Source organism: Vigna radiata, chromosome 5, assembly GCF_000741045.1.
Source record: "Vigna radiata var. radiata cultivar VC1973A chromosome 5, Vradiata_ver6, whole genome shotgun sequence".
NCBI lineage: Eukaryota > Viridiplantae > Streptophyta > Magnoliopsida > Fabales > Fabaceae > Vigna > Vigna radiata.
The window spans coordinates 16,744,925-16,770,037 of NC_028355.1; the positions used below are offsets into that span (position 1 = coordinate 16,744,925).

A 25,113-nucleotide genomic window follows, 5' to 3' on the forward strand; every position below is an offset into this window, starting at 1 on the left:
ATAATATACTTTGACATTTTTTAATAACATTTTAATATGTCATTATGTGATCATCTAAAATTATTCCACCATCAATAACAATAATTACAAACATCAAAGACTAATCACATAATAACAAATGTTCTCAAAAAAATATTATCAAAATATTATTATCTTTCAGCTATAAAAACAGATAAAATTTTATACCAATAACGTTTACTCATTACTTTATCTAAGAAAATTTATTCATTTAAAAAATATTTATATATATATATTAAAACTCAAAAATAATCGTGAATATATTTAAAAAGATATATTTTTATAAATTTTTAAAACAAAATGTAAATAAAATTTTAAAAAATATGAACTGAAATTTTAAATTTAACTTAATAAAATATTTAATTTTAATTAAATTTAACTTAACAAAATATAAATTAAATATTTATTTTAATTCTTTTTATAATACTCACCTAATACATTTATAAATAAATATTAAAATACTCATTATTTATTATTTACTAATACCACTTATCCATATGACAAATTTTATTTACAAACATATATAACTTTATGTAAGTAATGAAATTTTTGTCCTGATGTACTTAATAATATCCACCAACTAACAAAATTTAAGAGCACCATGACAAAAGGCAATTTTGTTTTGGAACAACAACTACTTGTTTTAGAATAATTACTTTACATTGTCCTATAAAGTAGTATAATAATTCTAAATTTAGATAAGTTGAATGAGTTTTAAAATTTTAGCAGTTGTCTTCATCAACATGATGGTTGGAGAATGGCATATAATTTTAATATAACTTAATATTATTAGGATATATCACCATTATAAGCCAAAGAAGTTTTGTTAATTACTATTATACAAGAACCAAATAAATTTTAACCTAATCTATATACAACCCAATAATTTACATTCAATAACTTGGTTTTTAACTTTGTAATTTGATTCCATATCAGAAACAATGAATTGGCAAATAAGATACTTTCCAACTAATGAAATAAAGGACATGTCTTTTTGGATGTAAAATAACATAAGAAAACAAAACACAGCTCATATCTAAGAGTTCCCTTCCCATATGGGAAGCATCAGAGAGAACAAACACATATGATAAATATATAAGCCAAAGGCACATGCATCATTGTCACATGAGAAAGAGAGAAAGAACCACATGCATTTTTCTTAATGAATGAATATTTTACTCTGTTATAAATACACTTTAAGCTTAACTCAATCGACTTGTAAAGTGAGATTTACATTTATTTATATATTATGAATCGATCTTATTTCTAGTCGATATGACACTTATAACACTTTGTCGAAAAAAATAAATAATATATAAAAAAAATACCCATAAACTTAATTATTTAAAAAATTTATTAAAATTTATAAATTCTTTTATATAGGTAAATTTATGACTAATTAGATTCAAATCTTTTCAATATGAATCTAGTATGTTCAACAGTTGACGATATCTTAAAATGTTGAATAGAAGAAACTTCTAAATAAAACATTTTTTAGAAGATTCTTAATCGTTACGAGAAAATCAGTTAATGACATTAATTATTATATATATATATATATATATATATATATATATATATATAATCAATATTGTTATTTTTTATTCATGATTTCTGAAGATATAAATCCCGAAATTAAGTATATTAGTATATAAAAAATTCATGATTTTATAACCAGACAAGTCTCTGTCCCTCGGTGAAATCTTGATAAGTACTTCTTTTTCATATAATGTCGTTCATTTCGAAAGGTAAAAATATATCTATCATACCCAACAAAAGTTAGTTATTAACTATGATAAGATTTTTTTCTATGTTATTATCTTTACACACATTTAACTTCTGCATGTTGTAACTAAGGCCGTTATATCATATGTAATGACTTGTTTGGAGAAGTTATGATGAGAAAGAGAAATTTGGTTTAATAAAGAGGAAAAGGGAACAAATTAAAAAAAAAATTATTATATGTGAGTTAATTAACACTTCGAAAATTCATACACTAAAGACTTATTATATTAGGCTTTGTTTTTGTCAATATATATTTAATATTTTTAGTATAAATAATGTGCACTCGTGTCAACATCATGGTATTAATTTTATCTATTAATCTAAACTAAAGTAGAAGGTTAAATACTTATTTTTCAAGTAATATTAATTTAAAGTTTTATTTAAATTTTAAGCTTCCAATAAATTTAAATATTTTTAATTTAATTTATTATTATTTTTTTCTAGTTTATTAATTACTTAAAATGTATATTTTTCAGTTATTTTTATTAAAAACTTTGTACTTTATTAATGATTTAAATTCATATATTTTTAATTGATTACGTAGGTTAACTTTCAATTAAGTGATGACATAATTATTATCTTATTTCTTATTAATGTTAATAAATATGAGATAATAATATTTTATGATTAATGTAATATAAAAGGCTCGTGTTGTCAAATATTCAACAAAAGTTATTTATCTATTTACATTAACTAATATTAATTAGAAACTTAATTAAAAACAACAAAAGTTATTTAATATTTTACATTAATTACAATATCTTTTATTACTTAATTAAAAAAGTAATTTTTTTAATATTTAACAAATTAATAAAAATTTAATTAAAAATATCAAATTGACCATTAAAATATAATTAAACTTAATATAAAATAAAATAAAAGATTAAAAATATTCATTGACAGAAATGGGAAATGGAGTTTTGATAAAGTTGTAGAGTCGTAGTTGACACCGGTCTGGGTGTTCATTCATCAAAATTGAAAAATGCAACTTGAACAGGAATATTCCGATCCCAGGAAAAGCTCCATATGGTACAAGAAATACAACCTTTTGCTCATTTACTAAGGTAAATGAACCTCGTTCATCATATTATATTACATTATTTTTTAAAATTATCCTAGTAGTTTTAATTGAATGGTAGAGTTTCGTATATTTATATAATAGTTCCTTTACATTTCAAAATATTGCTACGCTAAAAACATTATGTTAAAAATCCTAACTTAATTTTTCTTACTTTCGAGACTTGGGATCTTAAATTTAACATTCATACCACCATCATTCAATGGATTTCTTATAACTAAATCTTATAATTAAGATATACTTCACATTTATTTTTAACATATCCACCGTATACGAATGAAAAATATGATATTTGATAATGATTTATTATGATTGTCTAAACCTAAAAAAAATAAATTATGTGCTTTAGTTCTTGCATATTTTTTTATATTTTACTTTTACTTAACAGATTTAAATCCATACTTAAATTTTTAAGATTTTTTTTAAATATTTTTTTTTTCATGTTGGTAATTCTTTTTTTTTTTAAAGAAGCATCTTAATAGTGATCTTATTTGAATAGTTCATTATAATAAACATATTTATTTGAATTTCCATCAAGAAAAATTATACTTATTCAAATTAATTATTAAGATAAATCACCGACTCTAATATTACATATAGACTTTTCGAAAAGAAATTTATGAAATCAACGATAATAAAACATAAATTAAGTAATTAACATCGTCTTTAAAAAAAAAAAACCTATACAAACAATGTTATATATATCTTTTATATGGTATTTATTATTCTCATTTCCATGTAATAATATTTTTAATATTGTTATTTTATGTAAATATTTGATGTGACTTGTGATAAGTAATTTTTGACATTATTTATATATTTGATTATAATATATGTTTTATTTTTTTAATATTATAATCATTTTATGATCTTGTTTTAACTCAAAAACATATAATTCTATATGATATATAGGCTTGGAGGAAGCTATAAATTACTTTTAAAAGTTAATATACTTAATGGATGGTAAAATTATATTTGTCTTTAGTTAATGGAGAATATATATTGAGTTAGGTTTTAGTATTTATATATTGAGGTGGTAGAGAGGTAGTGTTGTATTGGTAATTAATGGAAACGCATATGGCAGCTTCATTCGCTACTCTCCCACCTTATTGCTCCATTCAGAAGAGACCCTTTACCTTCCAACACCATCTCATTACTTTCAGACTTTCCTCAAACACTAAGGTAATTAATTATCTCTGCCTCTTAATTTTCAAAACCTAAAGTCATTTCCATCTAAAACCTTCATCTTCTGTTTATGTCAAGCTCATCTTAAGAGCCCTACCTCACATTAAAACCAAATTTCTTAACGCTGTTGTGGATTCAGCCTTTCAGTTTGTCGACCAGCTTGTGCTTCCATCTCAGGTTAGCTGCTGATCAAAGTGTTTTAATCTTCTTAATAAGAATATATCTTTATATCGATCACCATCGATCTAATATGTTTTAATGATTCTGTTAAGAAGTAGATTCACATATGCATGACTCTGATATCATGTTAAAAAGAAGGTTTAAACCCTGTTTTGGTCCTTAAGTTAAGTTCTGATGTTCAGTTTAGTCCCCGCTTTTAAAAATGTCAACCTTTAGTCCCTATGATATGAAAAATGTATCAAATCAGTCATATTCGTTAACAAATCACAAGTTTTTCATTGAGTGATCTGTTGTTCATAACACCTTCCGTTAACAAATAACAAAATATTGGATACCTAGGTATGAAAATTTGTGATTTATTGTTCATTAAGTGTTGTTATGAGGATTGATTTGATACATTTTTCATATCATAGGGACTAAAGGTTGACATTTTTAAAAGCAAAGACTAAACTGAACATCAGAACTTAACTTAGGGACCAAAAAATGGTTTAAACCTAAAAAAGAACTTTAGATCTAACTCAATCTCACAAAACCGGTTTGTAAAACGAAATTTATACAACTTATATATTATAAACTGATCTTATCTCTAATTAATGTAAAATTTTTAATAGATTTTATTATTAAAAGATGTTTTAAAAAATAAAACGAAAAAAAAAATTTTAATTATTTTAGACTTCAATAAGTCGCGTAAAACTATTAAACTTAATAAAAACTAGTTTATTAATTATTGTGTTTTGCAGACAAACTTTGCTCCGGTGGAGGAATTAGGGGAAGCCATGGATATCAGTGACATTGAAGGCCACATGCCAGATAATTTTCCGGATGGTGTCTACATTAGAAATGGTTCGTAACTTGGGAACCATAAATTCTTTAACTCTATCTCTATGCATGTCCAAAATTCGTTGAGATCTTATAGGTTAGCAGACATAAAATTAATTTATAGTATGATATATAAAAACAAACTTTTCTTTATTAAGCTAATATTTTAAAGTTTAAGTAAGTCTAAAATTACATGTTTTAATATAGTATTTATAATTAGAATTTTTCATAACCGAAATTTAAATCTACATTATCCATTATTAGAACCTTCTCGAATTTTAATATTCTCTTTAAAAATATGTTGAAGATCTTAGATAGATTATAAATAAAGAATCTTCTTAAGATTGTATTTACATTATTTAAAAACCAAATTATTTCTTACAAATCATATGAATACATTTATATCTTCTTCTTTTTTATGAAAATTTGAAAATAATAATACTAATAGGAAAAATTATTATTTCAAATCATGTTTTCTTACATGTTTGTTCTCATAAGTAACACATTAGTCTTTTTTATTTTACTTTAAATGAGACCTATTACGTCACATCCTTTTAAGTAACTTATATTAAATTTTTACAAATTTTTCTTCAAGAGATACTTCTGGTACTCAAATTTTTATTATTCTTCCAACTTTCAATAATTTAAAAATAATTTAATCGTAATTATTCTTTTTTTTTCTTGTTAAAGACAGTTTCTTATAAAGTTAACGATGTTAAAATTTTAAAACATAGACAAATTTCGCTATAGTTTATTATAAAGACTTTAATACTGTTACCAAATATAAGTATAATATTAGAGAAAAAAAATTGAAAAAGAGAATCCAATAACAATTTTGTCCCTTAAATAAAATGTATGACTTTTCTTTTTAACAAAAGTGATGCAACCGTAAGTAACACTTATATCTGTATCTACTAATATTATGTAATATAATTAATTATGAATGATTAATGGGAAGAAAATTTTAGATTTTACAGTATTAAAATCTTTTTATTGTTATAAACAGAAACAATATATATTGTCCTACGTTTTGATCCTTTCATTCAAATCACATCGAATTAAAGATGACAAATTGGATTAATTCAATCTGATTTAACTTTAGTTTATTATTGGTTTGTCAAAAATAAGTTGATGTGGAATTTTCAAACTAATTTTGGATTAAAAATAATTATCATTTAAATTGTTTCACATCTTCACCGAAGAATTATATTGATCGAACTATATCATACCTTACTTGAAATATATTAATAAAATAGGGTTAAGTTAATATAAAATACCACCACTCTCACGTTAGTTTTTTTAATAAAACCAGACAAACTTGACTAATTGAATTGGTTCAAGCTCTCAAATTAAAATACACTTTCGATTTGCTTTATTTTTTTTTAAATGTCTCTTTAATAACTTTTTTTTTGATAATTTTTTGACAACGCATGTATAACAGTTTGTGATTGATCCGTTTCAAATACTTTTTTAGAATAAATTTAAATAGATCAATAAAATGATGATTCGTATTATATTATCAAAAAATTATTAAAAAAGAGTCGTTAAAATATGAATATTTTTTTAGCTAACCTTAGAGACTGGCCCACGGGTTTTATGCCACCCCGACTTCTTTTCTCTCTTTTCATAAAGAGGTAATAGTTTGACACAAAACACATCCCTAATTATATTTATATTTTATATATTATTATATTATTAAAGAGAGTGTTTTTGACATAAGTGTCAAACTAACTTTTCTCTTTCAAAAATCGGTAAAGTAATGAAATCAGAGAGTTTATATATAAAGTTTCTTTGTACGTGAAGTATTTCGAGATAGATTATTACTATTATTATCATCAACTCATCATTTTCGATTATGAAACTGTAATCATTGTACGGTTGATTCTAGCATGTTCCCTAAATAATACTATAATGTTTGCATGCAATTGCTCGTAAATCACGAGCACAAGTGTCTACCTATCCAATCAGAATTTGCTTTTCACATCGTGGGTGGGAAAAAAAATTAATTAATTTTAAAGCTTTGTACCTATTTAATTGATCCATGTCACTCGCTCCACCAAACTTTAAAATATTATATATATAAAGGAATATCTCAAAGATTATAGTGATTTAATTTTCTTAGCTGATAAAAAAACTACTCATAATTTTGTTGACTTTAGTCTTATTATACATATATACACATATATAATAACTTTTTTTTACAACTTGTTTATAGCCATAGGTAATAAAATTGTGATTAGTTTATTTTAAATATTTTTTAAAAATAAATTTAAATAAATTAATAAAATATAAGATCTGTTTTATTGTCAAAAAATTATTAATATATTACGATATTTTTCAAAATAATAATCCACGAAGCATTTTCTAAAAGAACAGCCGCATCATTTGAATTTGCTTCAATATATTTAATCATTCTGTACTTCTGTATTGTATTGAACATTATGTTTTCTTCTACCCAAATGGTCTAAGTGCTTGATCCTAGTTTCTGATAATTGTTTCCTCATGTTCTGTTCATTTCCTCTTGTCCTTTCCTTTTGTTCTGCTATATTTCCAAAGAAAAAAGAGAAAGAAGAAAAAGGAAAACATGCACTTCATTCATTTGTATTTTACCCTTAGCCTGCTAACTGGTATGCAGCTTCATATTTTAGTTCATTACAGTCATAGTGTTGCATGGTATTAGTGCTACTTAATATCTTCATGTACTCATCAAGTATAATTTCTCATCGACTTAACATGATTCTTCCATATTATACACTGTTGTTTCCTATTCCTAATTTAATTATGTACCATAACCATGACTATTTGAATGTTCTTATATATTCCATTTGACATTAGAGTCTATGACAAGACAATCATGTTAGTTAACACAATGTTTTTGAAGATAATTAAAATTGTAAGTAATAATAAACTTCATTAAATAAAATATAACATTTACATTTTTTATTTAAAAAGTAGACTAAAAAAAGAGTGTACTTTTAATATTATTCATTTGCAATCGCACATCTGGTCATAGGGTGTGAAATGAATAGAACGAAGAGAAATAGAAAAAAGAAAGAAAATAAAAGTCAAAAGATGTGATGAAAAGTAAATATAAACTTGATTATTTATTTATGTTCATCTTTGTATATATCTTGGTATATATAAAAACACATCTACAGGACCAAACCCACTGTTTGGAGGATTGAAATCATCCAAGTCTCTGCTGGGGAGGACAAAGAGTGTTTGGGTGGAAGGAGAAGGAATGCTTCATGCTTTGTATTTCAAAAGGAAAAATGAAGGCTGCTACACCATATTCTACAACAACAGATACGTTCAAACTGTAACATACAACCTTGAGAAACAAAGTACTAACCCTTTGTTTCTCCCTGCAGTAAAAGGAGATTCATTGGCCGTTATGTGTTCTATGCTTCTAAACTGGGTAAGCATTTTCTACCATATTTCAAAAATATGACCATTGCTTAAAAACATTTTTTTTAATAATTCATATGTACCAAAAACAGTTTAAATTTTAGATTATACAGGGTATGCATGCATGTAATATTATTTACTTTATTTTTCAAATATATGTTTTTAGAAGTTTCTATAATAACATACTTGATGAGAGTTCATGGTTAACTAATTAGCAGAAAGAAAGTGATTTCACAAGAGCTTTGAATTTTCTCCTTGTGGATTTCACAGCTGAGATTCGGAAAACTGAATAAAGATTACAGCAACACCAATGTGTTTGAGCATTCAAACAAGTTTTACTCGGTTTCGGAGAATCACATCCCACAAGAGATTGACATCTTCACACTAAATACTTTAAAGTACTGGGATGTCAATGGCGCATGGAATCGTCCCTTTGCAAGTCACCCCAAGGTTTCTTCTATGTGTTAAGAATATCTGGTCACAGCTTGTATGAGTAAACTATACATAAAGTCAGTTTACTTAGTAATGAAATTTTCTATATCTGCTTGATAAAAGTTAACCTCGTTCAATGCAGAAAGTTCTGGGTACTGGAGAACTAGTTATTTTTGGTGTAGATGCAACTAAACCTTATCTTGAAATTGGAATAGTATCGGGTATGTAAGCTTTAAATTCTTCATAAAACCTTAATAAAAAAAGGTTTCGTTGATGTAGTGAGTGTAATATCCATAACATACAATCAGTAACCATTTTCAGCTGAAGGAAACGAGCTGGTTCACAAAGCAGATATAAAACTAGACAGAAGCAGTTTATGCCATGACATAGGTGTCACAAGCAGGTATATAACATTCATTACAAGCAAATAATGAGATCAATGCAAACATTCATTACATTCATTAATGCATTGATTCATGTTTTTGGTTAGCAGGTATATAGCGATATTGGATTTTCCACTGATAGTTGATTCAAACAGACTACTTAGAAGAGGCCAGTGAGTATCCAGTGCTCATATATATTGACTACGATGATAAGACAACACAGAATCTTTGTTGGTTTATCATTTCCATGTTATTGCATTTAGATTAATCAAATTCGACAAGGAGAAATATGCCAGGATTGGGATAATGCCGCTCTATGGTGATGCTAACTCAATCAAGTGGTTTGAGGTGGAACCTAATATCACTTTTCATCTCATCAATTCCTTTGAGGATGGTCATGAGGTCGTAACTTATCCACAAATTTGAATCTTATTACCAAGAACTTCTTCAGATACTCGAAGTTAGCAATTGGCTGCAATGTTGAGACTTTTTCTACCTTGTATAGCAGGTTGTGTTGTGGGGTTGTAGAGCACTAGATTCAATAATTCCAGGACCTGAAGATGGTTTGAAGGAATCTAAGTTATTCTCTCGATGTTACGAATGGAGATTAAACATGAAAAGTGGAGAGGTTAAGGAAAAATATCTCACCGGACCAGAACAATACATGGATTTTCCAATGATCAATGCAAGTTTTACAGGAATTAAGAACAGATACGCATACACCCAAGTGGTTGATCCCACTGCAAGTTTTGCTGCAGGTAATGATAATTCAAAAAAAGCTTCACTTCTTTAACTATTTAACCATTGCAACAGCCCTTATTACCATGAACCTATTCATAATACGTTTCATGTTTGACCGTTTAGATATTCCTAAATACGGTGCTTTAGCAAAGCTATACTTTGAAGAACCATGTTCAGAATTCCCTGTGGTAAAAGATGGCTTCAAATGAAGTATTATTATCTTTCATTATATACTCGTTTGTTTTCTTAAAATTATTCAAATTGAAATGTGTGATCAGGGAGAGGCACAACAAGAAGAGCTTATAAGGGTAGAATATCATAGGTTTGAAAAAGATGTATTTTGCACTGGATCTGCGTTTGTCCCTAAGGAAGGTGGCGTTGAAGAAGATGATGGTTGGATAATCACTTTTGTTTACAATGAAGATAATGGCATTTCTCAAGTAGGTCAATTATATAAATAGTGGCAAGATAATTATAATTAATTCATCTAATGATCCTACTAAACTCAAATTAGCTGCTTAATTTTTATTATTATTTAATTTTCTCCAGGTTCATATAGTTGACACGAAGAAGTTTTCAGGAGAGGCAGTTGCCAAAATTACAATACCTTGCAGAGTTCCATATGGATTTCACGGAGCTTTCATGCCAATCTCATTTTAGCTGTGGAGTTGTGTTTATCGTGTTAATTAGTAATTCTAGTCACTAATTTTTGTTTTATTTATGTGGTATTATCTACTTGGCTACCACTATTTAAAATAAAAGATTATTAGGTTTAAATTGTTTTTTTTTTTACAATAACACATATTTATAGTTATAAAAAAAGTAAATTTTTATATTTTAAAAAACAGAAATGATTCTTTAAAACATATACAAACTTTTTATATTTATTTGATATTACTTTTTTTACTTTTGGTTTTAAATATAAAAATTCATTTTTTAGGATCATTATTTTATTCGTATAATTATATTAAATAAATGTAAACGTGTGTTATTTATTATTATTTTTTTTAAAAGAAAAAATAATAAAGAAAAGTAATATGAAATAAATACAAAAAAAAATTGTGTCAAATAATATTTTCCTATAAGAATAAAATATATATCAATTCTATACAGACTAAAAAAGAGATAAATAACATAATTTAAGAAAAAAAATTATAAGTAACATTATATAAATTTTATTCAAACTTGAAAGAAAAAGAATTCGTAATGTTTCTTACATGTCAATTCTTACTCATTTTGTATAATCATAAAATTTAGAAAGTATCCAAGGCTTATTAAAATGAGTTTCCATGGGTAGTCTGAATGGTGTCTTTCCTGTGGTCGACCCACAGTTTTATATCTATAGATTATAGTACCAACACTATATGGAGAAATTAAAAATTAGATTTTTTTGCTCAAATGCAAAAAATTTTCATAATGGGAAACACGATCATTGGTCTTCATCCTTATTAATTACCGCTATTTTTTTTAAATTTAATTAATAAATATATTATTGTTTTTTTATGATTAAAGGTTGATATATTTGTGTTGTTCTAGATAAAAAATAGATTAATTATATGATTTTATTAGTTATGTTATAGTTAAAAAAAGTGTTGTAAATTATAGATACGACAAAAGACAATTAAAAGAATTGGTCATCATTAATTTTTTTTAATATAAATTCCTTAGTTACACTAATTTAATAGATTAAGATTTAAATAATTTCATAACAGTATAATAACATAATTTTAATTGAATAAAAATAAATAACTATTGAATGTTAGGGAGTTTAGTTAAACTCCAATGATTTAATTCGTTCAATTTTTAATTATTCATGCAATTTATACATATTTAGTTATCTTATTGTTTTGATCTTCATAATTTAGAAATAGTATTTTATTTATATAATTATCACAAAAGTTATTGTAATTAATTATTTATGTAATCATAGCACAAGTCATTATAGATAGAAATATTGAGTTTATACTGGATTTGAAGGATCCTATAGAAATGTGTCTGCATGGTCTCTTCCTATCTTCTTCTTATCCCTAGTAATTTTTATCTCTTTTAACATGTGTAGCTAAATTTTTAGTTAGGAGAAAAGTAATCATTGCATCGACTTGTATAGTATAAACTCTTGTTAATTAAAGTTTATTTCTTTTAAATTGGTTACTTTAATAATTTTAAAAGCTGCCTCTAAGAATTAATATCGGATTTCTACCAATAATTGGACTATTAGAAAAAGGATTAGATTTAGAATAAATCATAATGATTGAGCATAACCCACAAAATAAAAGAATTGATAATTGGATGACAAAGAATCTCAAATAATGTTTCTTTAAAGGGAATGAATCATTAAAGAATTATAGTTTTTCAATTGGGGGAAAAAGTTGTTGAATAAAAAAGGTGCTCTAAAACTTGTTGTGATATTGCTGTAAATTTGAAATAACTTTTTTTAATATTTTATTGGTCTGTTAAAAAAATATTTTCCATAAAAGCAAATAACATATAAGGATTGTATAATATGTGAATCATGAACACGTTTTTTCAGTCACAGAGAGGGCTCCAAGCTGATGCATGCTTTTGTCTTCATCAACCAGAAGATATTCTAATTAATTGGCCAAGACAAGCACCGCAAAAAACAACAAACAATAAAAAGCATGCAGGGTAGGGTCTGTTATAGTAAAATAAGACAAAATTGAAGCAGCCATTTCTGATTTCATCTCACAAATGTTTATTTAGGAACAAAAAAACCAAAATGGTAACATCTCCACTTCAGAAGATGTCTAAAACCCTCAAGTTCAATCCCTTTAAGAAGCATTTCCTAATAATGTTCACCATGCTTCTTTCTCTCCCCTTCAATGTTCAATCTCAAGACAGAGAAGAGGAAGAACAGAACCTGCCACAACCCCCTCAAACCGTTCATCCAAGCAAGGGAATCGTGATAGCAGTGCTCGCCGCCATGTTTGCCATTACAACTATCTTACTTTTATATGTGAAGTTCTGTCGAGTCAACGGCCGCCAACTTCTTACCCGAAACTCAAATCTCCAAAACTATCAGGGCCGATCTCGATCAAGTTCAAGAGTTTCTGGTATTGACAAAGAAGTGGTAAAAACCCTCCCTTTCTTCACGTTTTCATCCCTGAAGGGGTTCAAAGATGGCCTAGAATGCACTGTTTGTCTCTCCAAATTTGAGGACTCAGAGACTTTAAGACTGCTTCCCAAGTGCAAGCACGCTTTCCACATGAATTGCATTGACAAGTGGTTTGAAAGCCACTCCACATGCCCTCTCTGTAGACGCAGGGTTGAAGCAGGGGACATAAAGAACCTCAACTACTCCCTAAGCTCAAGGTTCCTCCGAGTTCCTTCAAATCTCACGGAGGATCTAAACCTTGAAATCTTCCTTCAGAGAGAGCCTTCTCATAGAGGGTCATCGAGAAGAGGCTTTAATGACGCGGGGAACTGCAAGAAACAAGAACTGTTTATCGGTGATGGCAGTGCCGGTGGTGGTGCCACAAAGTGGGACACAGATGTTCGTGTGACAAACCTTAAAATAGTTATCTCTGACGTTTTCACGAGGAGCAGGTGGAGTGATCTTAACTCTTCGGACCTGTTGTCGTTGAACAGCGAGATGCTTAATGATGTCAGCAGCAGGAGATTATGTTCCAGTTCTTGGGAATCCACCGAAGACAGCGGAAAGGTTGACGGAACTTGGCGTTTTAAGGAGGAAGAAAAGTGGTTTACGGAAGTGAATCCTGGTGAGAAGAGGTGCATGTCTGAGATTGCCAATGTTCCGAGGTTTGCAGAAATGGGGAAGGAGAATAGGATCGGAGAAAGTGTTTGGTTGCCAATCGCACGAAGAACTATCCAATGGATTGCAAAACAAGAAAGGAATCCGGGTGAATTAGCCTCAAATGTTTGATGTTGCTACACCGAACACAATTGTCGGCCCAGTTGATTTTTGGTGATGAAATTTGTGTGAGAAAAAGAATAATGATTATTTTATGTCACTAAAAATTAAACAACGTGCCTTTTTATTATTTATTTTAATTCCATTTATTATGTATGTTTTAAAGAAAATCTCATGTGTTCCCTCTCGCTAGTGGCTCCATTTGACGCCTGCTCCGTTCGCAGCTCTTCTGTTCGGCGCTTGCTCCGTTAGCGTCTCCTCCGTTAGCCATCGGCTTCACCTTTTTCGTCTTCCATTCCAAGAACAAACTGTGCTTGAATTTTGTTTGAGTGAAGCTTATATGCCTCTCGTCAGAAACACTCAATCTAACAATCACTATTCGCTGTCTCTTTTACGTCTACATCCTCTGCTGTTTATTTTTGTCCAATCTATTCACCCTTTCAATAGTTTGTCCCTCAAAGAGTGCTTGCTGCCTTATTATACAGCTTTAAATGAGGATTCAACAAAAGTGTTTTTCCCATTTTTTTTAAATGTTATATTAGATGAGACAAATTAAGAAGTAATTCATTTGTATGGAAAATTTAAATTTTTTTGAAGTAAACTTATTTGAATGAGAAATCAAAAGAAAATTGAAATTGAGAAATTTTAACTATTTTAAATAATTAAAATAACAAAATTTGAAATTTATTAAAATGAGAAATTGAAATTTTACAGATTATGAAATTTTTCATTGATCACGATGAAAAAAGTTCATATGTCCAATTAATTTATTTTAATTCAGGTCAAATTGTCTTGACATTTTGTCCAAGTCGACTTCGAGACGACTCAGTTCAACTATGAGCATGTACAGACTTGACTCGACCTTTGGCTAAAATTGACTGGTATTTATCTATTGTTAAAATTAATTCAATTTGACCTTTTATTTGATCGACTCAACTCGATATTTCGATTCTGGCCGACAGGGTTTGACCTTCGTCCTGAGTAACTTGACTCTACATTTAACTTAAACTACTCTACTCGATGTTAATGTTCCAATGCAATCAATTTATTTAGTAAATATATTTGGTAGTTTATAGTACAACAAATATTGTATCCACAAAAATTTGGTAGAAATACACAATGTTCAAACTTATTTGTTTTGAATGAAATGGTGTTTGGGATGTACAAGAAGTATGAAAACAAATTTAATGTATAAAAAGTGTTGATTAAGGCAATAAAGACGTACTAAAACAGTTTTAAGTAAAATGTTAACTTCAATATGACAAAGATGTGTTGAAGTTAGATTTCACCACTTTGTTTGTCTCTTGCATTAATTCAATCTTTATTACAAAGATGCAATTATTCATGTCTTAGGAGTTCTCTTTAATGCTAGGCCCATTCCTAAATGTAACACCTAGTTCCAAAGATAATCAAACTTTAGTATGATTCTTCAGTAACTCATTAAATGAATTACTTGCATTAAGATCAAGACTCTATAACCAACTAGAACCGTAGACCTATTCCTAGCATCTAAAAGCAGAGAGAGAATTAATTGGACCACAACTTGAAACCATTTTCCACTCAATCCCAAGCTAGTAAAATAAGATAAGTAATCAGTTCAATAACAACAAGCATAAACTAATTAACAAACATTTAATAAAGGCATACTTTTAATTATAAAATAGTACCAATATAAAAGAGTTACAAAGGGTGATATCTTTGTTTCAACACAAGAGAGACTTATCTACTCATAATGAATACAATCAATACAATGTTTTAAATAATCATGCTCTCTAAAATTATTCATTAAGTGTAGAAAAAAGTGTTTACAAAAGCCTTCTAAAAAGTCTCTAAGAAGACACAAAATATTCTCTCAAAACATGGGTACAACTCTATTTTAATATATTGTCTAGAGAGTGCTCAACAGTGCACTTGTGGCTTCATCCGCAAATGTTTCCTTCCTAGTTGGGTTTTCTTTTATGCCTTAGTCTTATGCTATAGTGTTTCAGCTCCTAAGATGACTTCTTTGAAAATGAGTCTTTATGACTTAACCTCGAGTTTGGTGCTTGAGGTTTCCTCCTCCAAAGGGTTTGATTTTGTAACTTAGCCTCAATTCAATCGCTCAACCGCACCAATCACAGTTTCATCCAAAATTTATTGAAATTAATTCATTTTCTTTATTTTCTTCACTTTGGCTCTTTATTGGTATTGAAATTGCAAAACAAACTTATCAGATTTGTCTCAAAAGTAACTCATATTGGACACTTATCACTCGACCTTCGGTTTTGGCCTACTCGAATTGACCTTTGACTTATGCCAAATCATCTCAAACTTCAATCATGGTTGACTCGTCTCGACTTACCTTGATTTTTGACCAAGGTCAACTTGTCTCAACCTCCAACCCAAGCTAATTCATCTCGACTTTTGGCTTTAGCATACTCGACTCAACCTTTGACCTGTGTTGACTCATTTTGAACTTTGACTAGGATTGACTCATCTCAACCTTTGACTTGGGTTGACTCGTCTCGACCTTCAACCTGAGTTGACTCATCTCTACCTTTAGCCAGAATCGACTTGTCTCGAACTTTGTTCAGGGTTCACTCATCTCAACCTATAGTTGGGTGACTTGTCTATACCTTTTGCCCAAATCGATTTTGCTCAGTTTAAGGCTCGACCTTTAAATCAAACCTACTCAGCTTGACCTTCAGCCGATGCTGACTCTTCTCAACCTTCGTCCCAGTTCAACTCATCTTGATGGTCGACTCGTCTTGATCTTCGACAAGGACCAAGTTTTCTCGACCTTCGATTAAGGCTAATTCTTTTCAACCTTTGGCTAGGGCTGACTAGTTTCAATCTCTAGCTGGGGCCAACTAGTCTCGACTTTTGATTAGGATCGACTAGTCTCGACGCTTGGTCAAGACTGACTCGACTACACCTTATGTCCTAATTGATTCGACTTGACATTCGACATTGAGGGTCAAATTAAATCTACCCTTTAACTCGAACTGACTTAGTTCAACCTTCAACATTGAGGGTCGAGCCAATTCGACTTGAGACAAAGATGAGCAAAGTCGACCATGGCTAAGGGTCTAAACGAGTTGGTTTGGATCGAAGTTTGAGACGACTCAACACATAGAGAAGATCGAGTCGAATAAGTCTGATGTAAAAGTTGAGCCAAATATTTTTAAAAGATAATTTTGTCTTAAAATATAAATTAATTGATGAGAATTCAATTGTAAGTAATTTAAATACCATGTATTTCAATTTCTTGTAATCATTAAAATTTCTTGCTCAAACACAAGGTTAAGGTTCACGTTCCTCAATTTCCTTGAGTCGTGATGAGTGTGCTCGTGCATTTGTTGGCGATTATAAGTATGTAAATTCATTCCTATAAGATACATCAATCTATATATAACATATCTACTTGTTCCGGTATCGACTATTACACCAATGACCACTAGATTATACCTATTATTTAAATCAAACTAACATCTATATTTACATTAGAAAATTTAAATAATATCATACTTTGTGTAACGGTTTCAGTTTTATAATGATAATTAGGTTTAATTATATATTTGGTTCTTGTATTTGTTGGGTTGGTTCAATTTCGTTTTTGTATTTGGTTGATAGGTTCAATTTTGTCTTTTTTTATTTAATTTAATCTTTTTATTTTTTTAAATGGTTCAATTTGGTATTTTTCGTTAAGTTGACATTAATGTTGAGTCTATACTTTTTATATGTCAATTTTTGAAATTTTCAATTTTTAAATTTTTTTATTTTTTTAAAATAAATATATAAATCATCACATTTCAGATAAGATTGTCACTTGACAGTGAGAAATGCACATGTCAATGTTAAAAGTATTTTAAAAATTAAAAAAAAAATCATAAATTAACTCATGACATATATAAACACAACATTAAATTCAACTTTGGTCCGTCTAGTATTTGATTTATTAAAAGTATTTTAAAATGGACTGCCCTATATAATATTTATACATCACATCATACAAAGATAGGCTTAAAAGTCCGCGCACATATGTTAGAAAAATGAAACAAATAAGAAAAAGATGTCTAAAAATTAGGACAAGAAAAAATTTGAAAAAAAAAATATTTATAATAATTGATGTTTAAATTGCATTTGACATAAAACCAACATATCAAAATGAAAGCTACTAGAAATAAACACTTTATACCATACATCTAAAACAATATGTAACCGAACATATAATAGAAATGTAAAAGTACGTTGCTAAAGTAAAATTAAAATTATATAATCATTTTAAATAATGAATAACTGCTGAAATATAGATAACATAAGTATTACACACTTCAAACACGTTCGTGGTTCAAAATAACTGTGGATGATCTGTGACCACGCGGAACTTCGGGAGGTCATATATATTACTTCGTTTACCTTCTTTTTCTTTATAAATTTAACATTTTTAATGTTTCTTCAATAAATACACATAATATATTAATTATTGATTAATTTAAATAATATTAAAAAAAATTCAAAATTTGTATTAATTTAAAGAAAAGTAATAAAATTGTGAAAGGAATTCATTTTCTTCCTCTCTTTTAACGCTGAAATATCTCTTCTTCTTATCTTTATCGATTTAATTTCTAATTTTTTTAACTTGACCATTTTGGTATCCTTAAATTCATTATATTTTTATGCAAATATGATTATGGTACACAGTGATTACGTTCATTTGATACAGTAAAATGTCAGTAATTTTTTAAATTATGTAATTTAATTAGTTAAAAAAATTTAATTAGTGAAACCCACTCTATATTTTTTTTGAATGTTAAAGTAAAAGAGTGTCTCTTAGTATAATTATTCCATTAGATAATTTGGGAACCTTGAAACTGCGAGGTCCTGGATAGAGTGGTTTTTCAACGAAGGAAATTACAAATAGTACATTTTTTTAATGAAACTGTAACCCAAAGTACAAACAGCCTGGCCAACTTCTGTAATTTTTCTCTTTCTATTCCCCAACTCATAACTAAACCAATCAAGCACACACTCCATTGATTCTTTATTCATTTGTACCCAAACTTTCGTACTATGTACTTAATTTATACACATGTTACCATGGAAAAATATCAACATAAATTCATTTAAATTACATTTTTAGCTGTTAGATTGTACAATTTTTAAATTTCAGCTCTCATAATTTTAAAGAAAATTACTCAGTTTTAATGTTTATACATACTTTTTAAGCTTTTTTTTTTTTTGCACTATGGTTTTTTTAATTACTGACATAAATAAATTCTTCAATAAAGTATAATTTATAGATGAAAATGATTATGTCAACAAATTTGAATTTGAATTATAAATAAAAATTTCTTTGATAAAATATATATTAATATATTTTATCGATAAAATTTATAGACAGTATAAAATTGTTATTATCACTGACAGATTTTTTTTGGCAATAAACAATGATGGTGTGACAACTTTGTCAGAGAAAATGAGAAAGAAAAAGAAGAATAAATAAATAAAAGAAAAAGAAGGCAAAAGAGATTATGAATAAATATATTTCAGTGACAAAACTTTAACCGTAGAGTTGATAATTTCAATTTGGAAAAACTTTTTTTAAGAATATTTTTTTTAATCATTTTTTGACAAGACCTGTGATTGATCTATTTTAAATATTTTTAAATATAAATTTAAATAAACCAATAAAATGATCACACGTGTCATGTTGTAAAAAAATTGTCTATGTTATCAAAATATCATTTTCCTTTCAATTTATCAAGTTTAAGTACATATTTTAAACATCATGATTAATAAAACTTTTGTAGCAGTGGTTTTACGAAATTGAGTAGTTTGTCTAGGATGAAGTATTGATGAAAATGTAGATTATTTGATGTACTCTTATCCACCGCATCAAATGCCGTCAACTGATGCTATAACAGTGGTTGCAACTCGACCAACTAACTCTGACACCATTTTCATTCTCAGCTGCACTCTCTTCTTTCTTTCACTGTGGTAGGAGCATAACTAAACACTGCAATCACATTTTCATAATTAAAAAGATACAAAGAAACAACAGACTACTATAGGCAAAGATGATAAACAAAAATAAAGAGCTGAATGGTGAACAAAGCATTATAAACTTGTATGCAAGAATAGCATTTCAAACAATTCATAATGGACTTAAATTTTCGTGTGACATTTATAGTCCAACACCATAAGGTGATATTGAAGATGTAGCAATGATTTCTACATTGACGTGTGACAAGAAGTTAAGTTCAATCTGTTAAGTAATAACTCCTCGAGATTCAATAGTAAACATTAAAATTTCGCCACCCATACCAGTAGAAAGGAGAAGGTTCTATGATGAGCTTCATCACAATGATGATAGCTACCCCATTCATATCTCCACCTTTCTGCTCCCTCTCTAGAACAAACGACAAACCAGTTCATGATGGCCAGCAGAAATGTCCAACCATTTGGATAATCAATTGATTCAGAGCTTCCTGTTACTACTTTCATCATTATTAAAATAACGCAGAAAATGTAATTTGAAATGTAAACCAGTTTTAACAAATTCTATCTTAAATGTAAATGTAACAATTACTGAATAACCTGTTCCTTATTCTTATTCCTGCAGTGGCATGGAAAAGAAAAGGAAAAAGCAAAGCAAAGAGGGGTCGCATATTGGAATGATGCAGAAGAGAGCACGACAATAAGAGAACAGTTGAGAAACATTTATACCATAATAAATACACTCCACCCATCGTCCAAACCCTTATTACGTTTGTTATAGCTCAACTGTGAGGGATAATTTCTAAAGTCCCAATTACTACTATAGCTACCACTTTTGTTTCTTTAATTCCAAGCACATATTCATCTCATCACGCCATGGATTTTCATGGCAAGGACACCCTCCTCAGCCTAATGGACACCCAAAAATCAGAACCTCCACAATCCCCTCTTCACCTTCATCTTCAAACCCACAGAGAGATAAGCGAACAAGACCTTCAGTTCAGTTCCCCAAGGCCTTCAAGCTCCGACGGCATGTTCCCTATCATGCCGGATTCACCATGGACACTTTCCCCTCTCCCAACCCCTTCATCTTCTTTGCTTTACCACTGCATCGCTTCGCTCCACCGCCATGAAGGTAACATCTACGCAATCGCTGCTTCAAAGGGTTTGGTATTCACCGGCTCCAACAGCAGCAGAATCCGAGTCTGGAAGCAGCCAGATTGCATGGACAGAGGGTATCTCAAAGCCAGCTCCGGTGAGGTCAGAGCCATTCTCGCTTATAGCAACATGCTTTTCTCCACGCACAAGGACCACAAGATAAGGATATGGACCTTCACCGTTTCAGATAGCTTCAAGTCCAAGAAACTAGGCACTCTCCCTAGAAAGAGCTCGATCCTCATGTTCCCCTCGAGAGGGAAGAACACGCCCAAGCACAAAGATTCCGTCTCTTGCATGGCCTATTACCACTCGGAGGGCCTCCTTTACACCGGCTCCCACGACAGAACAGTGAAGGCGTGGCGTGTTTCCGACAGAAAATGCGTCGACTCGTTCGGCGCACACGAGGATAACGTCAACGCCATATTGGTGAACCAAGACGATGGTTGTCTTTTCACCGGATCCTCCGACGGGTCGGTGAAGATATGGAGAAGGGTGTATACTGAAGACTCGCACACTCTCACCATGACTCTCAAATTCCAACCCTCCCCGGTCAACGCTCTCGCGTTGAGTTGCTCGTTCAACCACTGCTTTCTCTATTCGGGGTCCTCCGATGGGATGATAAACTTCTGGGAGAAGGAACGGCTGTGCTACAGGTTCAATCATGGAGGATTCTTACAGGGTCACCGATTTGCGGTTCTTTGTTTAGCGACGGTAGGGAACATGATATTCAGTGGTTCAGAGGACACCACCATTAGGGTATGGAGGAGAGAGGAAGGGAGTTGCTACCATGAGTGTTTGACGGTTTTGGATGGACACAGAGGACCAGTGAGATGCTTGGCTGCATGCCTGGAGATGGAAAAGGTTGTGATGGGGTTCTTGGTGTACAGTGCTAGTTTGGATCAAACATTCAAAGTTTGGAGAATTAAAGTTTTGCCCGATGAAAAAATGTGCATGGACTACAGTGAGCAGTGTGAAGCCCCAAGGGTGAAGATCAGGGACTACGATATGAGCCCAGTTCTGTCGCCTTCTTGGGTGGAGAAGAAGCTTCAAGGTAGCTATTTCCAGTAGGATTAATGTAATTAATTACTTACTAATAATCATCATTAATCAATAAGAATAACCACAATCATCTTCTTGCTCTTACACTTAGATATTCAACATGCATGTGTAGTGTCTGTTTTTGTGTATGATTTATGAACACTTACGTACCAACGCTCATCCTTGGTGAGGTAACGAAGAATGCAGCCATTAATGGTTCTCTTCGACAGAACCTTCACTTCTATAACGTACGCATACCCATACCGTTTCTCATCGATATGCCACAATTCCTGTCAAAATCTGAATGAGTGCGGATAATAACCACAGAGTGTTAAAAGAAAAAAAGAAGTAAACATTTGGCAAATTTTATGTATAATGTTTATCTTAGATACCATATGTGCTAATAAAAATATTTTACTTCATCGATTAATTATAATCAAATCAATAATGTAAGGGAAATTTAATAATATTATTTAATTATTGACTAATCATTTTTTAATTTTCAAACTAAAAATTTATCATAAAATTAGGGGGGGAAAACTATTAACAAGAAAAATAATTTATACTCAAATATTTTACCTAAAAAATGAAAGAAAAAAAAGGGAATTATCTTCGCGACGAAAGCTAAATAAAGGAAAATAAAATATTTATCTAAGAACAAAGTTATCTTTGAAGTATACATTAGGAAAATACTTTATTGAAGTAAAAATATAATACATGAATAGTATTATCAAAGTTTTTAATTCACAAAAAAGATACACATTAAAATGACATACTTTTGTGAAAATTCATAAAGAAACGTCATTTTATTTTTATTTTTTTTTCTTTTTCTTTGTGCACGTTTTTATTCTCTTTAAAAGTAGCAAATCAGAATATGAAAATTAAAAAGTTAAAGTTTGAAAAAAATAAATAAGTGATGAAATTATCAAAAACGATAGTAATTAAGAAAACAAATGTTATTAAAACCTAAACACGATCAAAATGCCACGTGTAGCTAAATATACAAATCGATTATTTAGCTTAATAAATAATTTCAGTTAAGAAATTGAAATATACTCATAATTGCTTTAAAAATGTATAGTTTTACAATACGCATTGTACATTGTGTATATAAAAGAAGGAAAAAAAATATCATTTTACATAGGCTCTATGATATTTTAACAATTTTTTTTAACCATTTTTTATAACAGTATCACTATTTTATTAATTTATATATTTGAAACATACTAATCACAAACTGTTACATAAATGATTGTAAAATAATTAGTAAAAAACAATTGTTAAAGATAAATTTTTCTTTTACACTCATTTAATATATTATTTTTTATTTTTTTATTAAAATACAATAAAGGAGTGTAATGACTAAACTAACTACTGCTTTTGTAGTGCGGTGCGGAGAGTGGGTACGTTGGACGCCTGCGGAACAATCACTCACCACAGGACTATTTTTTAATTTTTAAATTTCCAAATAATTCATTTATTATTTCAGATTAAAATATGTTTTACCTATTATACTATATTAAATATCAAATTCATTTATATAAATCACTATTTATTAAATCGTTCCATATACATGTAGAATTTAACTGATTAAATCTCATCTACGTTACCTCAAAATTGCAAATATATTCTTAATTTAATTTCTAAGCATTTTTTTCTGTCTTTGTATGGATAGAACACACTCTTAATTTGGTGTATAAAAAAAATATATTTGGTATCTAAACTAAGAATGTAATATATATATATATATATATATATATATATATAAATCATGCAAAATATATTTAATAAATTAAAAATTTGTAGAAAATTTATTGTTTACGAACTTTATTCAAAATTTGCATAATCAGTTTTACAAAACATAAGCTCTCATATTCTTTTAATCAGTTTTACAAAACATAAGCTCTCATATTCTTTTAATTTCTTCTGATATTTTAGATTCCTTGAATGGTAATGTTGTAACACAAATAATGTAGGATTCTTAATTATATTACAATGGATTTTTATCTTTTGGATAATTTAATTGGGATGCAATTATTTTTTAGTTATATATATCTAAGTTAATGGATATATGTAAGTTAATGGAGATTGTTATCTTTTTATTTTTTTTATTGATATTTGTCGATTATAATAGTATTTAATAAATTCAAAGTACTAAGTTATTGTTGGTGTCATCATATGGACATATTATATAATAGTGAGTAGTGATATCTCTCTCTAAACACCTAGTGAAAAAAAGAAGAAGATAAAGTTGGAATCAATGTCGAATAATTCAACATGTCAAAGTAAAGCAAAAGAGCAAGACTCATCCTTTATTATCATTATTCTTTCAAGATTGAATTTATCTTGCAAAGATCCCACCTTCACATGTTGTCTTTCTCATTATCCGATTTTCATTCTTATTACTTGACACTCGTCCTCTAATACTTCAGATGTAATCATAAGAGGGGGATTCTTGCAAAAGGTTCTCCACGCTCAAGTTTGATCAAATTTTTTTTGGTCAAATCTCAATTGATGCAAAATACCTCGTAGATTAACATTAATGCTCTATTTATAGTGTTTTACCTCATTGACCATTGATTCAACTGCATGGGCCACAACTTATGTGGGTTCGCCAACCTTAAAGCCCACTGGCCCGATTACTTGTCAAGTGAGCATCATTCTTTGGTTGTCCATCCATGCGTTCTTGGATAGGATACACTGGTACCCGATATATAGATTATGATATTTGGTCGACGATATTCGGTATTCTATCGTGTTTAAGGCTATAGACCTTACTTGGAAGAGCCAATAGGTCTCTAGTCTTATACAATACATCAGCCCCTCAATATTTTCATGACTTGAAGGCATGTACAGATTGCTTAGTGTCTCGGTATTCCGTAGTCCAATTATTGGTGGTGTTTATAATAGAGGCTTTGTAAAGAAAAATTGTTATTTTTGGCCTTACCCTTACGGGTATAGTAGCCCTCTAACCTCGAGGAGATTAGCAACAAAAATGTTTTAATGAAAAACCTTGAGAT

General features: G+C 29.2%; 4 protein-coding genes across 4 annotated transcripts; all 4 read left to right on the plus strand.

The window, feature by feature from the left end:
- The first annotated feature begins 3,956 nt into the window (after positions 1-3,956).
- On the plus strand, positions 3,957-5,097 carry LOC111241584. Its single transcript, XM_022780235.1, has 3 exons — positions 3,957-4,063; positions 4,145-4,243; positions 4,987-5,097. Exons 1-3 carry the CDS (start codon positions 3,959-3,961, stop codon positions 5,095-5,097), a joined length of 315 nt encoding a protein of 104 aa, XP_022635956.1. The 5' UTR covers positions 3,957-3,958.
- Positions 5,098-8,459: 3,362 nt separating this feature from the next.
- LOC106760380 (carotenoid 9,10(9',10')-cleavage dioxygenase 1-like) lies at positions 8,460-10,689 on the plus strand. Its single transcript, XM_022780236.1, has 10 exons — positions 8,460-8,483; positions 8,744-8,923; positions 9,048-9,126; positions 9,227-9,308; positions 9,399-9,461; positions 9,552-9,690; positions 9,797-10,046; positions 10,153-10,217; positions 10,308-10,469; positions 10,579-10,689. The coding sequence occupies exons 1-10, from the start codon at positions 8,460-8,462 to the stop codon at positions 10,687-10,689; spliced, it is 1,155 nt and encodes a 384-aa protein (XP_022635957.1).
- Positions 10,690-12,766: 2,077 nt separating this feature from the next.
- On the plus strand, positions 12,767-13,930 carry LOC106761470 (putative RING-H2 finger protein ATL12). Its single transcript, XM_014645022.2, has one exon. It carries the CDS (start codon positions 12,767-12,769, stop codon positions 13,928-13,930), a length of 1,164 nt encoding a protein of 387 aa, XP_014500508.2.
- A 6,622-nt stretch (positions 13,931-20,552) lies between these two features.
- On the plus strand, positions 20,553-22,206 carry LOC106760381 (protein JINGUBANG-like). The gene has a single exon (XM_014643817.2). The coding sequence runs from the start codon at positions 20,774-20,776 to the stop codon at positions 22,121-22,123; it is 1,350 nt and encodes a 449-aa protein (XP_014499303.1). The 5' UTR covers positions 20,553-20,773; the 3' UTR covers positions 22,124-22,206.
- The last annotated feature ends 2,907 nt before the right edge of the window (positions 22,207-25,113 follow it).

Excerpts from the sequence above, each read along its gene's own strand:
- LOC111241584 (XM_022780235.1), top strand. The coding sequence starts at position 3,959 with ATGGCAGCTTCATTCGCTACTCTCCCACCTTATTGCTCCATTCAGAAG. Across the intron at positions 4,064-4,144 it reads GACTTTCCTCAAACACTAAG|CTCATCTTAAGAGCCCTACC; the intron begins GTAATTAATTAT and ends GTTTATGTCAAG. Across the intron at positions 4,244-4,986 it reads AGCTTGTGCTTCCATCTCAG|ACAAACTTTGCTCCGGTGGA; the intron begins GTTAGCTGCTGA and ends TGTGTTTTGCAG.
- LOC106760380 (XM_022780236.1), top strand. The coding sequence starts at position 8,460 with ATGTGTTCTATGCTTCTAAACTGG. Across the intron at positions 9,462-9,551 it reads AGACTACTTAGAAGAGGCCA|ATTAATCAAATTCGACAAGG; the intron begins GTGAGTATCCAG and ends TATTGCATTTAG. Across the intron at positions 10,470-10,578 it reads AAGATAATGGCATTTCTCAA|GTTCATATAGTTGACACGAA; the intron begins GTAGGTCAATTA and ends AATTTTCTCCAG.
- LOC106761470 (XM_014645022.2), top strand. The coding sequence starts at position 12,767 with ATGGTAACATCTCCACTTCAGAAGATGTCTAAAACCCTCAAGTTCAAT.
- LOC106760381 (XM_014643817.2), top strand. The coding sequence starts at position 20,774 with ATGGATTTTCATGGCAAGGACACCCTCCTCAGCCTAATGGACACCCAA.